We start from the raw sequence: 18,737 nt of genomic DNA on the forward strand, positions 1-18,737 counted from the left end.
AAACAGAAGGGATTAATATTACTATTTATTTTTGAAATGACTCATCCCACCTTTTTGAAATTGCCTGCTCTACATATAAAATCTACAAAACCTAACAGAGAACAATATTTGTTTGTATTTTTTAACTGTACAATGCACACATCCAATGCAACGATGCTGTGTGTTTCTTGTTCAGGCCGAATGAGATCTGTTTCTCCGCATGAATGGTATGGCGTGAGATTATAAATGACAGAAAACAACAAATGGGTAGACAAATGGCAAATGTACTCTTTAATTTGATTACATCACGTGTGGTACTTTTACCTCAGTGACAATGCCACAAAAATATGTCTTCTCCTTAAGTAGTTTGTTGTCATGTTATTTCACCAGTTGATGGCGACTGTCGTATTTTGTCAGTTGCTGTTGCCATCTAACAACCACACCCTAAGAAGAACCTGCGCACGTCACCATGTACCACATTCAGCTCGTAGACATAAACATGGCAGTGTGAATGACAAGGGAAGAGCTGAGATGTCTTCTGTAGTAACAAATTAATCCAACATCTCATATTAATGCTCTCCAACAGTGTTTGCGTATTAATATTAAGAGATTTCTTACATATTGTCATTGCATTGGATAAAAGCGTCTGAATAAATATAACGTCTATATTCTGGACCCTCAAGTAATGGAGAAAAAGACATACAGCAAGTTCCGCCTACACGTATCTGCTGTGACACACTCATGTCTGGGTTGTCTGTAAATCATGATCCAAAATACGTGATCGCCAATGCCGTGATTACAGGTGCGGCTGGCAGCGGTAACGTCCTCCAACAGACGAAAACATGTTCAAAGAAGTGAATGCGCCCTTATGTTATTAGGGTCATTGAAAGAGGTAGATTAGATTTTCACACAACAAACCGTTTCAACCAAAGTACGATCATTTACGTCTGCGTAGGATATTAAAATCAAGCCCACACAGGAGCCTGTTGGTTGGTAGATGTTCTGGGTGTGGCACAGCCTGTCTGGTATCGGGGCGGAGCGCCTGGAGAAGCTCTGCTGTCCGGCTTACGCAGGCTGCTCGTTCTGGGCGCAGTTCAGGGCAATCGCTGGCTACATAAACTGGCCTGAAGAGTGAGCTTTCGAGAAGTTCAGATTTGGATCACAGTCTTTTCCGATTTTGGGAGAAGATTTCGAAAGGTAGGTTCAATAATAAGGACCTGACTGTGTGCGGTTTTACTGTACCCAACGTGTGTCCCAGGCTACAAAAGTTATTCTGCGTAGGTTGCGTCGCCAACGTTTATGTTTTCTTTGCGTCTCTCACTTAGAATCGCACATAAATCAGCAGAGATCTGACAAAATAGCCGCACTGGCTTTTGTTTAAAGTAGGCTGTCGGTGTAGGTTTACCTGAGTCAGAAATGTTCTCCCACTTCCGTGTGTTGGGTTTCTGTGGACGCGAACTTTTCCTACGGCAATTCCACGTTTTAAAGGCGAATCGTCTGCGATCCCTTCTCGTTTGGTTTGGAATACGCTAATTCGTTTCCTTCATATACTGTACTACAAGATAAACGAAAGATGTTTGGGTACAACTGCTATTTTCTTTTTTCTAGCTATCTTTCTTCCAATCCTTTTTCCCTTTTCTTTTCTGGGGGTGGTGCTAAAACATTCCCAGTGTTAACTGTAGACAACACAAATCACCGGAAGAAATATGGAAAATCGTTTCTCAGGATATAGGTCTGGGTCCATAACACGATTCCTAGAACACATTCTTCGTTGTGTCTAAGGTTCACGCCGTGGATTACCCTGTAGTCCCTGACGTACAACTTTGTTTCATATTGTCGCTCAGGTGTTTGATGTGGCCATTTGTATGTTGTATATGCTGCAGGGTTTCGTTTAGTTTATATGTGATGTTTGAGTTACTGGCCCCGACGCCACACCTTGGTGACACCTTGATAAGCGCTTTTGTGGTACGGGCTGTCTGCAGAGTACATTTTGTTACAAGTTGCAAGATTGAGCAAGGTCGTTGAGCAGATACGAAAAGGTGATTAATTTGTTCAGTCAGAACACTTTATTCAAAAGACCCTGTCACTGCATTTTCTTTGTGAAAATCATTTCTCTGTGTGCGTGTGGGCGGGTGTATGTGTGTTGGGGAGAGTTAGGGTTAGGTAAGGACCTGGGTGGGGCTATAGTATGATCTTGATTCACACAGTGATTAATTCTCTGAGATAAGATGTAACTAAAGCAGCTGTCTGCATGCACCAGCAACACACTGCGATTTATTTCAGATGAGGCAATGCCGATATCGCTTTATAGTAAAATACGATTCCTGTTTACTACACAAGGGAGTGTTTTATATCTCTCAAAGGAAATAACATTTCTTTATATCCACTCTCCCAGTTCCAGACGTCTTGTAATTCAGCATGTTCTCAGTCAGTGGCAGTCTGAATGTGTTTTAAACTGCTTTCTTCAAACTTTAATGCCATGAATTTGGGCAGCTTGACAAAGGCTAAGCCAACTAAAATCTAAAGATGGACTTTCTGTCCCTGTTCCAATTCTGAACGTCAGTTCTGTTTTTGGTTTTTTTAAAGGAAGTTGACTAAGAGGAATGAATGAGAATAATGACAACTTATTTTTTACTTTCTTATAAGTCAAACATGTTGAAACAATCTGAGGGCTAAGAGAGTACACTGCAGAATGGCAGCATATCATCCAGATAAGCCTCAGTTGTAAGTTTGTGATAATGGTGCAGTTGTGTTGGAATTCATAGTCAGAAAAAAGACTTATTGACTCCTGTTCACATAGATGGCAAGGAAGAGTAGATGGTGAATATAGAATATAGTCATCCTCATACAAGCTGTGTGTGTGTGTGTGTGTGTGTGTGTGTGTGTGTGCGTGCATGCACATATATAGACCTTTACTCTCTTATTTCGTGGCCTTCACACTACTGAAAAAAACACAAAAGTGGTCAGAAGTGCTGGTTGCATGCATTTTTCAGGCAGAAATGTGCAGCCTCTGGGCACACAAAGCAGCCCTGATCTCCCTCTCTGTCTAATTCCCTGATGCTGCCCTACATTAGGAAAGCCAGAGAAGTGTGATCATACAGTTTATTGAAGCACTTTCAGAAGGGAAAATGCTATTGTTGTCCTCATTCGTTTAGCTCGCCTCACTCTGACTGGGTCAGTCTCTCACTTCTGTTTCTCATGGTGTCTCTCCCCTTTTATGCCTGTAAATGTGCACCTGTGGCTCTTACATATCTGTCACGTGTGATGTCCATGTGTGTCAGTGCCTGTGGCCACTTGATTTAATCAGATTATACATTCACTGCTCTCTCATGGTTTAGTGTCTGTGAGACTTTTGCCTCATATAAATAGAATTAATATTTGCATTTTTAATACATGATTATATTGATTTGTCATTGATTTGTTATATTTGGATCACTTGACTTGGGCTTTAATAACCAAAGGAAAGAATTACAAATTGTCCCCATGTTTGTTTTTAAGATAAATATTTTACTTAATGCATATTTTGCTGTGGATGAAGTGAAGCAGCTTTCCTTCTGACTCAAAGATGGACCCTAAGAAGTTTTTGAAAGACCTCTAATGCTCTTTAGAAATTGTCAGATTTCCAAATAATTAGCAGAGTTTTACTTTTGAAGCCAGAGTGGTGAATGGACATCTCTCACAAATATCCTGCAGCCGCACGTGCTGGTGTATTAGGCAAACATGGTGTTTTGTAGTTGGGCAGTAACGGACTATAGCCCTCGTGCTGCCATGAACAATTAGCTAGTCTGCCTTCAGGCCTTTTCATCACTGGTCTGACCAGAGCGCCACTGTTGAACGGATCGTGTGTGTTAATCACTGGATTACTGGCAGACATTCTCAATACAACAGTGTCACTCACATGATTCTTGCATTTTAGCAGGTGTTCTGCTGGTACAAGTTTATCAGCTATATAGCAGTTTTGCTGGAGTTTTTTATCCCTCACTATCACTGTTGGGTAAAGTATAAGTATTGATAAAGAATTGGAGCAGAACACAAGTTGTGCACAGTAACAGAAATGCTCTTGAACTGGGCACCTGCGGTCAATAAATGTTCCTGGTAAAGTGGGGTGTGTGCGTATGGCTGTTCTTCTCCCGCTTAAGTTAGTCTATGATGTGGGAGAAATTGGGTATGTCCTTCAGCACAGCCGCTACCACTCCTTAATCCAGCACACTCAAGAGAAGTAAGGAGAGCTTCATAGGAACCAGGACAGGGTGTGGAGACAGTGCTATTCAGCAAGTCTTCACACATCAGAGATGGTGTCTGCTGAGTAAACAGTCTGAAAAGTTGTCCCTTTTACTTCACATTATTGGTTGGAATGCCCCTAAATCCTTTTGGAAGTATTCATTTTGTCCTTTTTTGACCCCTGTAATATGATAACTAAATGTGTTGGCAGCTTTTGTCCAGTTTGATTATTTTTGTCAGTGTAGAGAGGTCTCTTCCACAGTACAACACCAGCGGCTTTGGTCTCAGCTGTCACCATGTGATGGTGGCGAACATCAGCGTAGTGTCCATGTGATGCTGGGGGACATGTCCATTCACTGAGACACAGTGCTAAACATCCATGTCCTGCCATCATTCCTCCTTTATGAGAACATAGCCACTTGCAGACTCTGAGACTTCTAACCATAGACAGCAAATGGCACAGCTGGGCCTCAAACCTAAATACCTTTCCAAGACTGCACTCAGGATTTTGCTAGTTACACCTTCTGGTGGTCTTTCTTTTTGAAATATTGAAAAATTAAAAATATACAATCTATTTTTCTTCATATATGGCCTCCTCATGTACTGGTCTGAGTTTGATTACTGGCTGTATTGTTTCACTGAAACATTTACTACATTACTGAGTTGGTTATTTTTTGCTCACAGCCAGGCTCACTCTGGGAGACCATGTTCTTCAGTGTCTCATCAGATTTGCTCTTTTTCTCAGATTCCTATAGGTTCCTTAAAAACAATTAAATACTCTCCAGCTACCACATCGACTCAGCTGTGACATAAACAACCTCGTACATACTTGTCAGCACACAGCCTCGCTGCTAACCCAAAATGAGCTGAATGGTGTCCTGAAGATGAAGTTTCCACTGCTGCATTACAGGCTTAAACCCTGTTAACTTGGCCATTTCAAATTGGTTGAATTGTTCAGGCAGATAAATATGGGACATATAGCAGCATCCTGCTAAAATGTCAGTAAATTAATTTTGTGGCCCTTTTATAAGAGACATTTGCCTGACCAACCTTGGAATAAAGACTGGAATTCATAGGACGAGTCTATAGTTTATAGTCCAGGTATTCATCTGATTGGTTTTAACATTCTCATTTACAGTGAACAGAAGAAGCATAGGGGTGTAAGGCCAGTTATGGTTGTGAACTGAATCGGTCCATCCTGCATCTCTCTTCTCTTGCTTCTGTGAAGTGGATCAGTCACCCAGAACCGAGCCTGATTCACTCTTCTGTCACTCAGGGCACTTGTCACCTTCTCTCTCTCCCTCATTCAAACACTTTCTCTCCTCTCCTCTCTCTCCTCTCTCTTGCTCTCCTCAAGAATGCAGGGAGCAAACATTCTAATGTGGTCTTACACTCTGCATAAAAATAAATATGCAGTAACTTGCTAGCTATGTCTAGGTGCAGCTGGACATTGCTCAGAACTGTGACACCTTTAGCAATACTTCAGCACAGTAAAAACATGACAACGTCAACGGGGTTCATGCTGCCTTATGTAATGGGATGGCAGATGGGAGATTTAGACAGTCCTGCTGTTTTCAGGGTGGTCACCTTTTGCAGACCTCCGTAGAGGTCTTATTTCTAATTGGTCCAGTTATTTGGCTATCCACCCAGATGCATGCCTGAGATGAGGGGCACTCTGCTTAGTACCCGTGCACAGCCACTGCTTGGCCTTTTTTCTGTTTGGTAGTTTTATGGCTGTAATGTTTCAGCCTTTCCATGCAAATTACCCCCCTGCAAAGGAAAGAATGTTAGAGCTTGTCAGAGCATGTAGAAAGCAGTTGTCAGTCCTGTAACAAGAACGACCAGTATTGCCCTCAAGTAGCATCACATGCTTCCAGACTGCTTTCACTCCTGAGTGCCACATAAAAGTGCATGATTTGTTAGTTTGTTAGATGATGCCTCTCGTATGGCCTGTGCACTGAGCTCTGTACTTGCAATTCTCCCACCTAACAAGTGGAAGAGAATCAATCTAGCGCACTTTACTCACATTCTGATCATTTTTTGAAGGCTGTGTAACTTTTCAATTTGTCTCTTTTTACCATCATCACATGCGGGTTTGGGTGTCTTTTAGAGAGTAGCCTAGTGGCTGGGTGGAAGCGACTGGGACACTGCTGGAACATCCCTTTTACTCATTTACTGCCTTATCATCCGTGTCTAATGGCCCAGCCCAGTATTACGTAGTGAGTCTTGTCTTCCCTGTGCTGGCCCTCCCACAGTCGGCTCTGTAGGTTCCTAATTACTCCACAGCCTTATTTTTCTCTTTGCAAAAAAAACCCAAAAAAAACAGAAACCTGCAGTAGAGATCTATAATGCAATTGGTCATAATGGATTTTGCAGTTATTTTCATGGCTGCTATAATTACGGTGAAATGGCCCGAGCAAGCTGATGGATCTGCAACGTATGATCATGCGAGGGCATTTTGCCCCAGGGTTAAGTTCACCCCACGGGGCCAGCTCAGTGCCGGCCACCTGCTAGCTTACCTCCCCCTTGCTGTACAGCGGAAGCCAGCCAGCGTCAGGGGAGCACTCGCTGACCACAGGCTCTTAACAGCATGGGCTCAGCTGGTAGCTCCGTCTGCTTTCAGAGCCGTTAACTCTGTGGGTATGAGAGTGTACATGTGGGCGTTTTATGCTCCCTGTACTGAGGACCGCTATCGGGAAGGCGGTGGGCTCCCCGAATACGTCATCTCTGTGTCTGTCTGGCCTCTGATGAACACAGCTGATTGAATAGAATTGCCCTCTTCTCTGATTGTTGCTACAGTTTTGTTAATGGTACTCTGCTGTCTTTGGGAATTTGGGGATCAGCAATGATCTTCAAGCACATTCTATGAGAGATTCGTTTTAGAGAAGGAAGGAACCAGAACTCAGTTTGTATTTGGTACACAATTAACTCATGTAAATGAACACAGTTAGGTTTTATTAAGTTGTAATTACTGGCATTAGTGAAAAGCTGTGTGCTTACTGACTGTTAAGTATTTAAGAACTCAGTGTTTTCACTATCCAGACTGCACACGCCCGAGCCCCGCCTAAATGTGACGGTGCTCGTCAGCCCTGAGGGGAAGGAGGGTTACGGAGAAATAAATGCAGTGCATCTGTGTAGACTACAGTTACTGGCTCTTTCATTCCTAGTACTCATCAACCCTCTGACTTATTTGCTTCGGTTCGTTTGATTTCCCTTCTTTGGGTGTGGCTGCAAGCGAGAGAGATTGGTATGGGAGATACCGAGAGAGTGAGTCAGCACCTAATGAGGGAGAAGGGGAGAGGGAGAACTCTGGGTGAGGAATGTCTCACCAGGATTAGAGCTGGTCTGGGCCGGGCCGGGCCACATGGTTCTGCCCTAACGGGGCAGGCCTCATTCTCTCTTTGTCTCCGCTGCTCTGTAAGATCGAGCCCCTCATGGCTCGTCGTTCGGGGTGCTTGGTAACGTTGGGCCGCACGGACTCTGAGAGACGGTAGGCCTGTCTGAGGGTGTGCCGTCTTCCCTGAGGTCAACTCTTCGATAGAAAACTGGAAGTACAGTGAGAGAATGTGACTCATTAACCACAGTCACACACACTACTTTGGGCCTAAGTCCAAAGTCTGCAGCAGTGTGTTATCTGGTCATCACGCTTCCTGCAGCAATCCTTGACATGTGGTCATCTTTAGAAGGTTTTCCAAACAATCGTATCAGTTTCTTCGCAATTCTGTCTGCTGGATTTGTGGCTTATGTAGGTGTAGTGAGCAACAAGCCAGCAGGCAGCGTAGGCTTATCACATTCAAAATGTTCATATCAGTTCCTATGTGAAAGCACTTGTTTCGTTTAATTGTGAAATAATGAAGGAATAAGATCTGGTGATTATAGGAAATTAGGTTGAAGGAGTGTGGCCCTGGAAGGAAGCTCAGAATGCTTAGCGGTCAACTGTTGTGGACAAAGCATCTGCAGCTCCACACAGTGGCCAACATTTAATGTCCGTTAGCCATTAGCCACTCTAACTTGAGTGTGCACATCCTCTGGCTTGGCTATGATAATGGTAATAATATGCAGCTGGTAATAATATTCAATGGTAATAATATGCAGCTGGTAATAATATGCAACGGGGTGCATTACATCTTCACTAGTTGTAGGCGTGGGAATTCTAAACAGTCAAACTGGGTGCTTGCTAAACAGAAGGCTTGGGAAAATGCCCACACCCATACGTTTGGAGGGAAGTGGAGATGAGGCACTTGGGTGGAGGACACTAGTCATACCTGTTGCATGTTTGTGCTTGTTCGAATCAGGTCTGTGGCCACACCGAACAAGGCGTCTTTTCAGCTCAAGGCTAACGTAGTTGGCGCAGCTCACACAGGCACCTGTGGCGCAGCTCGATTTTGAGCAGAGCAAGTCTGTTATCTGAACAGTAGGTATCCTCACAATATTTTAAGGTGTAACAGTGTATTCATTGAACAACACATACGTTCTCAAAAGGCATGTGCTAAAATTTTATGTTTTGAATTTATGAATCTTTCTTTCATGACATTTTGATATTGTCACATTAAAATAGCCTAGGACATGTTTTAAAAATTTGTTGTTTGGTTTTTATCTAAATACACTAGCCCTTTTCTGAAATTAAATAAGTGCTTGCAAGTTAGTATGAAAATGGCTTGTTATGTAGCTGCTAGGCGGTTCTAGCTGCCTGTCAGAACTTGCTATGTAAGTTAGCTAAATTTAATACAGGAATGACTTCTGGCAATCTAGAAATGAACTATTAATCACAACATTAAAACTAAACAATATATATCTTAATATATACACAGAATACTGGTGTCCTGTTTACCTATAACGGATCTATATAGAATTGGTACAAAAGCACTAATTTACCCTTTCACCCCTCCTCTCCATTATTTAAAAACATTTTTAAAACAGGTAAACATGTTTACTTTTGAGTTGGAGTGTTTACAGGTTGTGTCAGTGAGTTTGTGACTGCCCTAAGCTTAACGTGAACCACCATCCCCACACCCAATCCATATTATTCACTTTTTTATATACAGACATGTCCACTTGTTTTTGCGGTGTTTGTGCTTTGGACTGGTTCGCTGCCATGTGTCACATTCCTGCTGGTCAGAGGATGGGTTACCGCTGTGAAGTTCAGAATGCCTCTGAGAGCCTGAGCTGTCAGAAGCTTCCTCCACTCCAGGCTGCTAGACCACTAATCTATAATAATAATCTTTATTACAGATAAGCGTGCTGAACTGCCCGTTTGAAACGGGAGGATTTCTGCATTAGAACCCTTCTCATATCCGTTTGCTTTCAGAGAGCAATGTGTTCTGGTGCTTGTTTTGTACTTTGCAGTAGATTCTGATTGCAGGGCAGGTTTCTATGAGTCTGCAGTTGTAACGAATTTCACAATGGTTTTGTCATTGAACAGTAAAAGCACCCTGATGAGTCAGTAACATCGTGTGTTTCTCCCACACACACACACACACACACACACAAAGTGGAATTAGGAGAGGGCGAATGCAGAGGGTGGAATGTGTGCACATCGGTGGGGGTAATAATGAAAGATGAGGAGAAGAAAGTGAAATGAGGCAAGTCAGCCTGTGGAGGAGTGAGGTGTGCAGGAAAATGAGATGTCATCTGATGAGCAAAACCTCATTGCCTACTCCCTTCTAATGTCCTGCACTAGCCTGTAAGTGCTTGTTTCTGTTTGGTTTATGTGCTTGGGTGTGCATTTTCAATTGGGAGGATTCATATGGTGCACGGTACTGGAGAATGCAACTGAGAGCTGAGATTGGTTTGTTCCGGAGAACCTTGAGGCAGACTTAGGTGTGCATGGGTGTGTAGGGGCTGAATCACGCCAAGCCGGTCTGATGAGTGCTTGTGGTTACCCTGGTCTGTTTCAGTCCCACGCTGATGATGTGGGTGGAGACCGGGGCCAAAGGTCACAATGAAATCTGCAGTTGGCATTCCACTCACACAGCTGTGCCTCTCCCTCTTCCCCCATGTATGCACAACACACACACACACACACACACACACTTGCCACTCCCCTAAACCCTCTCGGCGCAAACAAGGTTTCCCATGAGCCTTTGCTCAAGCTGAAAATAATACGATCACCTTCTTCTTAACCCACTGACTGACAAGTCTTTAAAAAAACTGAGTTTGTCTGACTAACAAATATTTCTTTTGCAGGTTTTAAAATTTGGATTAGGCTAGAGCCAAGGAGGTTAAGATGGCAATGTATAGTAAGTCAGCATTTTGTTGTTAAGTTAAAATAAAAGTTGAATGAAAATATGAAACGAAACTTAAAACATAAAAATTGTCAATTTTAATACAAATCAGTTGAAAATAACTGTTGCATAAAATGTTATTTTTCTGACTATAGGAATAGCATTGTTGATTCACACTTTACTACAGTGAACTGATGTTTTTACTTAACAACGTGTGTGTGTGTGTGTGTGTACTGCAGTGGGTGAGCGTGAGGGTGTGGTGAAGGTTACAGAATGGCAGAACACACATTATGCAGGAGATTCAGGCTTCCAGTCAGGAGCCACAACAGTGCGTTCAGATGGTGACGATGGCACAGAATTCCACTCTAAGAAATACACCATGACCACCACAGTCACAGAGACCCCTCCAGGTAGTGTGTGTATATATACACACACACATACACACATACATACAGAGACTGCAACACCGCAGTCAACTCACTTCATTTTACGCAAGAATGTCTTGTTTTATTGCAGAAATTTAAATAGATTGGTCAACTTTTCACACTTATCATATTGCTGTCTGAAATCAGGTCAGGACAAGGGACTTCTTTCAGCTAGCTAGTAGTTCTTAAACCTTACTCCAGTGCTGCCTGTATGTGCACACACACACACACACACACACACACACACACTCTCTCTCTTGCGTTCTCCTTGTCACCTCACCCCTCCCCACCCCTATATCCTGCAGACCTGGAGTCACAGTACACCATAACCCGGTCCCAGCGCGTTAGGGCGGCCATGTTCCCCGAGACGGTGGGAGAGGGCATGACCGTGCTGTCTACGCAGGTGGACGCGGCCCAGCAGAGCAACGTGCAGAAGCTGGCTGAGCCCTCGCAGCTGCTCAAAACCGCCATTGTCCATCTCATCAACTACCAGGACGATGCGGAGCTGGCCACGCGCGCCGTGCCAGAGCTCACCAAGCTGCTCAACGACGACGACCAGGTGTCTGTGTCCGCACCACCTGTCGTCTTCACACCTTAAAGACATACTTAGTTGTTTGTATGGTAAACATCATTTGGTAGTTTATATGGCAACTGACTGTGCAGTTCAATGGAGGAGAAGGCACCTCTTAAGCTTGATAGAAACATTCATGTCAGGGATTTAGACGTCTTCCTGCAAAGCGAGCAGAAGCTATTGAAGCGCTGAGCTCTGACCACACACTCCCGTGCGCTTGCACAGGTGGTGGTGAACAAGGCGGCGCAAATCGTGAACCAGCTGTCGCGGAAGGAGGCTTCCCGGCGGGCGCTGGTGCAGTCGCCGCAGGTGGTGGCGGCCGTGGTGCGGGCCATGCAGAACTCCAACGACATGGAGACCACGCGGGCCACGGCCAGCATCCTGCACAATCTGTCACACCAGCGCGAGGGTCTGCTGGCCATCTTCAAGTCGGGCGGTATCCCCGCCCTCGTCCGCATGCTCAGGTGAGGCACGGGTCCCCCGTAGCCCAGGGCGGTGTGAGGGCGGTGTTCCCAGGCACGTCAAAAAGCCTATTGATATCTACCCATGCTTCCGAGTCTCAGAACGTAATGGGGGTGGGCTAATGTGATGGTTAAGGGTCTGATCCCAGCATCACTACCATGACTTGAACCCTAGTGTGCTGCACCTTGTGCGAACCAGGTGATGTGCGTTTTGCAGCTCTCCAGTGGAGTCGGTGCTGTTCTATGCCATCACCACCCTGCACAACCTCCTCCTGCACCAGGAGGGGGCCAAGATGGCCGTTCGCCTGGCCGACGGTCTGCAGAAGATGGTGCCGCTGCTGAAAAAAAGCAACCCGAAGTTTCTGGCCATCACCACGGACTGCCTGCAGCTTCTCTCCTACGGCAACCAGGAGAGCAAGGTGTGTCCATGTCTGTGTGTGCCTGTGTATATGCCTAAACTATTTGTTTTGTTCTGTGCGTTATGACGTGGTATTGAATACAGACAGCAAAGCGACCATGCCAAAGTGCTCCAGCATTGGTGGACTGGGTACGTTGGGAGAGGTCAGTGTGAGCGTTGAACTCCAAATCTCTTCATTCTCTGTCCCTGGCCTCCTCACAGTTGATCATACTGGCTAACGGAGGTCCTGAGGGCCTGGTGCAGATCATGAGGAACTACAACTACGAGAAACTGCTGTGGACCACCAGCCGCGTACTCAAGGTGCTCTCCGTGTGCCCGAGCAACAAGCCTGCTATCGTGGAAGCCGGTGAGTGAGAGGGGTGGGCTAACCCCGAATGGTCGGTTGGCAGGGCAGACAGGCTCTGAGGAGTCTCAGGCGTAGGGAGAGAGAGCTGGATTGCAGCCTCTACTGCTGGTTTATTTAGCTCGCTTTGTCTTGGTTATCTATACATTATCTAAATATTAACCCCTTACTATAAGCAAACAACTAAAATGAATATAAATATTTAAATATGTATGGTATGTGTGTGCATAGGTAATTAACCGTGTGTGTGTGTGTGTGTGTGTGTGTGTGTGTGTGTGTGTGTGTGTGTGTGTGTGTGTGTGTGTGTGTGTGTGTGTGTGTCTCACTACGCCCTCTTCCCCTCAGGTGGAATGCAGGCTCTGGGAAAGCACGTGACTGGCTCTAGCCAGCGCCTCACACAGAACTGTCTGTGGACTCTGAGGAACTTGTCTGATGCTGCCACCAAGCAGGTCTGTGTGCTGATCCCTTATTCCAGCCACTCCCCAACTCCCGTTTCTTCCCTTTCTGCACGGATACAGAAGCTGGCAGCTGTATGGCTAATAATAAATCACATATTACAGAAGAGAAAATGGCTGTAAAGGTGGGGGAGGGTTGTTCTATTTACACATTTATTTGATGTCTTCTCCGGCAGATGAGTGAGATGCGGTGTCTGCCTTATTTTGTAAGTGTCTCTGGTGCTGGGATGTGAATCGTTTCTGTCCACCCTGTCCTTCAGGACGGCCTAGAGGGTCTCCTGCAGGTCTTGGTCGGCCTCCTCTCCACAGACGATGTGAACATGCTCGCGTGCGTCACTGGCATCCTGTCCAACCTCACGTGCAACAACACGCACAACAAGACACACGTGACTCAGTGCGGTGGCGTGGAGGCCCTGATCCATGCTCTGCTGCGTGCCGGAGAGAAGGAGGACGTGGCGGAGCCGGCCACCTGCGCCCTGCGCCATCTGACCAGCCGCCACCCGGACGCCGAGGTGGCCCAGAAAGCTGTGCGCTGCCACTATGGCATCCCTCCAGTCGTAAATCTGCTGAAGAAGCCATACCACTGGCCTGCCGTCAAGGTGACTGACTGGTGGAAGTGAGAGAAAGGGGGTTGATGTACTGGCAGACCCAGAAGCGAAAAACCAGGCATATCGTCTCTCGTACACGGCTGTTAGCAATAGCTTTAAAAGTTTTAGTGGTGGTGCTTTATAATGATATACTGGTTTTTATTTCTAGATTTCTAGTTCTAATTTGTTAGTTTTTATTTTTGTGTTCTAATTTTTTATTAATACCATTTAAATGTTTTAGGTTTTTAGTTGTGTTTTTAATCACTTTTTTTTTGTCAGTTTTGGTTTTAGTCTTTCGTACCTGTAGTCCAGTACCCAGCCTCATGTACTGGATAAACCAACTATTAGTGTTTTTTGGACAGGCCTGAGATTCCAATTTTATCACAGACAGAAAAGACCAGTTGTTCAGATGAATTTTTCCTTTCCTTTGGTTTTAGTTTACAATAACAAAACTCTGACTGCCAGTATATGGTGTTAACACATAAGGGATTAAAACAAAAGTTAACCACTAACAAATGCAGATATATGTGTATATATGTAATTTGCATATCATTACCCTGACCAATAACAACAAAAGCAAAAAATGTTTTTTATGACAAAGAAAGTACATCTACATTCATGGAATTTGGCAGATGCTTTTAACCAGAGCAACATACAAAAGCACCTTAGCTGCCTACTCAGAAAAGAGTCCTTATCTAGCACAAACAGGTTGGAGTCCAAAAATATCCTTAACCGAGATACTGCCAGACCCAGATGTCAATGCTGTCCTGGACTGACAGACACAGTACAACGAATTGTCTTGCATTCTACAGTATGAGTGGTGTTGCTAAACAAGACAAGTCTAGTGCAAATAAAAAAATCTTCTTACAAGTACCCAATTGGATTTAACTTAAATACCTTTCAGTTGAGTATTACACTGCTAAAAATAGATTTGTTTTAGATATTTTCCTACAAGATTGTAACTGTATTTTGAGGCAGATGTGTGCCAGTGGATGAAGGCCTTACTGGCTGTGCTGTCTGTTCTTCAGGCTGTGGTGGGCCTGATCCGCAACCTGGCACTTTGCCCAGCCAATCAGGCACCTCTTAGAGATGTGGACGCCATTTCCAAACTTGTCAATCTGCTAATGAATGCCCACCAGGATGCTCAGAAGCATGGCTCAGCCAGCCAGCAAACATACCAGGTAGGCTATGACAAACCATCAAGGCAAACTGAGCCATTGTTAAACCAATGTTGCAGCAGGCTGTAAGACTGATCCAGGCTCCATCAGATTGTGTGTGTGTGTGTGTGTGTGTGTGTGTGTGTGAGAGAGAGAGAGAGACCTTCACCCTCACTACTCTTCAATGGGTTGGCGATTTGTTGCACAGAAACGAGTGGTAGACATTCCCGGTCTCACATGTCCTCTCCTCTGTGGTTCCTGCTTAGGATGGCGTGAGAATGGAGGAGATTGTAGAGGGGGCCACTGGAGCACTCCACATCCTGGCCAGAGATCCCATGAACAGGGCCCTCATGGTCGAAATGAACACCATTCCCCTGCTTGTGCAGGTTAGTGCTGGAAGGTGCATCTGAAACAACCTAACCTGGCTTTCCCTTCCACACGTCTTGGTCTTTGTGAATTTGCTTTGGTTCGCTTTTCCTTGCTTAGTGTTAACGCACTTCCTTTGTCCAGGGGTGGGGCTTCATGGTTGAGTGTGTGTGTGTTCTGCATAACATTTTTTTTCTTTCTCTCTCTCTGCACAGTTGCTCTACTCCCCGGTGGATAACATAAAACGTGTGGCTGCTGGCGCGCTGTGTGAACTGGCTCTGGACAAGCAGTCGGCCATTATGATTGATAGCGAAGGTGCCGCCTCTCCCCTCATGGAACTTCTGCACTCCAGCAACGAGGGCATCGGTGAGCAAGAGGCTTGAGTGAACCCCACACTAATCAAAGGAGTAGTCACCAACAGAACCAGTGGGAAAAGATGTAAACATGACATGTCTGGTGCAATCTGGAGATCTGATATTGCACGTGAAACGTTAAATTATGTAGTCAAACCTGAATTGTTTCACTGGCAATACAACCCACAGATGCATTTTCAGGTCAAAATGCAGAGTTAGTGAAAGGCTAGTCCCTAAAACATTTTACTGGGTAAGCTTCATTTAAAGTAAATTATCTGGCATTTTATAGAAAACTGCATTATTAAAACATTTCAGCAGAAATGTCTTTTGGGCACCTTTCAATTAGTCAGGTTTTGTGCGCTCCCTCTGCTGGTCGGTTGTCCTTTTCTTTTGCAGAGGTAAAAAAGTTCAGGTTCAGAAGTTAAGTGCTGCTGTGATTTTGTAACACTCAAGTGATTTCACATTTCTGCCTTCTGGCTTGTGTTAATGAGCATAGCCAGACAGTTTAAAATAAGATCCAAGGGACGACGTGTACTCTCTGAAAAGACATGGCAAATGTGAGTCGAAGGAGGCTGGAACAGGATAAACGCTGGAACTCTATTTTACCACCTTTCTCCATCAGCTACCTATGCGGCTGCTGTGCTGTTTCGCATTTCTGAGGACAAAACTGCAGACTATAAAAAACGTGTGTCTATTGAGCTCACCCACTCTCTCTTCAAACACGACCCTGCAGCATGGGACATGGTGAGTGCAAATATGAAGCTGCATTTGAGTGTTTTGTTTTACTGACTTTTGACATTTTGCTGAGGCTATTATTGACACTTGAGATTATTTGATCTCTCTAGGCTCATAGCAATACGATGATGGAATCTGCATATGGACAAGATATGGGTCAGTACCTTGCATGAATTAATCACGCTTTTGAAGGTTTTGAAATGTGCCGTCATGCAGAAAACAAGCAAGCTTTCAGCAGGCTTAGAGATGATGCCTAATTTGCCTTCGCCACATCAGTGCAAAAGCAACATATGCCATGCTGACGTGTGTTTTGCAGAGCTTGAACAACGCTTTGCTGCTACGTATGGATTTGATCCCACAGGAACAGAGCACGACATAGCTGATGACTTCCTAGCCTATGACACAATGCCCAGAGCCTATGACGGCTGCTAACAGGTTATTACACAAACAGATTAAGCAGATTATTCTGCTCTCTCTTCTCCAAACACAGTTCCTGCGCAGGCCTATCCACACACACACACACACACACACACACACACACACACACACACACACCTGCTAATGCTATTTGTCCTGTTGCCTTTGTGTCTGGCTACTGTTGAATGTTGCCATTGCACTGCAGGTGGTCTTGGGGTTTCAGGTGAGCTGTGGTGGTGTTCTTTTGATCCATTTATTAGAGTACCACAGTGGGCAGGCACAGTGAATAAAAACCCAAACAAGAGTAGATGCCCATTGTGAAGAACATTGAGGCTGTCAGAAAAGCTGCATACTGTCTGTGAGGGACTCATGGAGCTCCACGTCACAGTGGGCAGTGATGGTGAAGCAGCCTGCGTCTCGGTCTGGATCTGGCTTCACGTGAGCAGGGTCAAAGAGCATCAGGAACATTCACACCTGGCTCCTGAGCATGGCTACAGCTAACACCCAACTTACCCAGCCATTTCACAGCCAGCTGACTCTCAGTCTGAAACCAGTCTCCTTTTCAGAGTATTTTTAGTGTAACTGAGAAAAGCAATAAAAGGCTTCAAACTTTTTTTTTTTATGATTATTTTTTGCCACAGTGTAATAAATCACATGGTTCAGCATAACTGAGTCCAACAACCTAAAAACAGACAGTAACATGGACATGTGTTTCTTCTTTCTTACAGAATGGTGACATGCTGAATTCCAAAAATCAGTAAGAGAAGCAACGATCCAGAACAGTCACCCTGCAAGTGCAGCGGGACTCCTGGGGCCAGCAGCCTCTGCACACACTGCTGTACTATATACGCAATTATCACTGTGCCATGTGGGAGAGAATCTGGGATCACTTAACCCCACCTGCTCATAAAAACAACTATCCCCACTGGGGGTTTTTTTGGTAGAAAATATTGTATTTTAAAGCTCTTACTAAGGGGGTGGGGTTGTAAACACATTGGTGGAAAGAGGACTGGTACACTCCCAAACAGATTTGTGTTGCCGAGTGAATAATCGTTCATTTTTTTGGTAACTACTTTTACTTTGGAAAACACTGCCAGCACCAAGACTGAAGAGCTTTAAATCTCTGACTTTAGTTCAGGTATGTCCAGTGTGGCTCCACTTGTATAACTGAAAATTTGGTCTTATATGGATGCTAAAACCCACAATTGAGCTTCATCACTTTTCTTCTTTGCAATAAATTATTCACTACAGTACAGCATTGTTAGCCCTAAGCTAGGGCTGGGCAAGATTTCTTGAGAAAGTTGTGAAATAAAAAAATTGTAGTCAAGGGTCTTGTGATATAACCACAAGCTTTCAATGGTCTGTAAAGAAATATAATGAACGTGTTGACTTGCAAAATGAAGTCTTTAGTGAAATTACTAAAATGGTAACATTAGCATTAACCTGTTTTACCTTTTTTCTTAAATAGTAACTACATAATAAGGATGTTTCATAGTTATGCCGTGCCAGTTTGTGAAAATGTTGTGATTAAATTGTCTAACTGGTTCCCGCTGGAGAAATGTAAGTAGGGACAATAGCCTCGAGTGCAGTCTGGACCCGGGCCTTCTGATATCTTATACCAACATCTGGCTCCAGAATTTTGCCACACACAATCAATAACCTTAAGATGTAAATACACTATTGAGGGGAAAAAACACCTTGCAAGTCTGGTGAAGTTTTAGAAACCCGATTTCTTATTTTGCTATATACTACATAGACAAATACTGTAAATGCAGTGATGTACGTATAAACACTAACACGGGGTAGAACTTGAGTTGTCACCAAAGTCTTTTCACAATGAGCATTAATTTGTAGTGGGATTATTGAAAACCTGATGTCTTTATAAGTGTTTCTACTTCATACTTTGTACAAAAAAAAAATTAAAATAAAAATTAAAATCATTTCCTCACTGCAGATCTGTTGTTATTTACAGTAACCTTGGATGGGGAAACGACTTAAGCTTTAGGGATGTACAATGCTTCAAAA

At 44.2% G+C, this 18,737-nt stretch overlaps 1 protein-coding gene across 2 annotated transcripts; it reads left to right on the top strand.

The window, feature by feature from the left end:
• The first annotated feature begins 1,000 nt into the window (after nt 1–1,000).
• jupa (junction plakoglobin a) lies at nt 1,001–18,660 on the top strand. 2 transcript variants are annotated; one of them, XM_027018286.2, is made up of 16 exons: nt 1,001–1,176; nt 10,387–10,439; nt 10,664–10,834; nt 11,155–11,408; nt 11,646–11,884; nt 12,099–12,300; nt 12,501–12,645; nt 12,988–13,091; nt 13,358–13,696; nt 14,713–14,865; nt 15,108–15,227; nt 15,423–15,573; nt 16,183–16,304; nt 16,406–16,451; nt 16,612–16,730; nt 17,441–18,660. In XM_027018286.2, the coding sequence occupies exons 2-15, from the start codon at nt 10,427–10,429 to the stop codon at nt 16,725–16,727; spliced, it is 2,175 nt and encodes a 724-aa protein (XP_026874087.2). In that variant the 5' UTR covers nt 1,001–1,176; nt 10,387–10,426; the 3' UTR covers nt 16,728–16,730; nt 17,441–18,660. The 2 variants fall into 2 exon arrangements, with proteins under 2 accessions (XP_026874087.2, XP_026874088.2); XM_027018287.2 differs by lacking the exon at nt 16,612–16,730.
• Nucleotides 18,661–18,737: the final 77 nt, after the last annotated feature.

This window comes from Electrophorus electricus, chromosome 26 (assembly GCF_013358815.1).
Source record: "Electrophorus electricus isolate fEleEle1 chromosome 26, fEleEle1.pri, whole genome shotgun sequence".
NCBI classification, from domain to species: Eukaryota; Metazoa; Chordata; class Actinopteri; order Gymnotiformes; family Gymnotidae; genus Electrophorus; species Electrophorus electricus.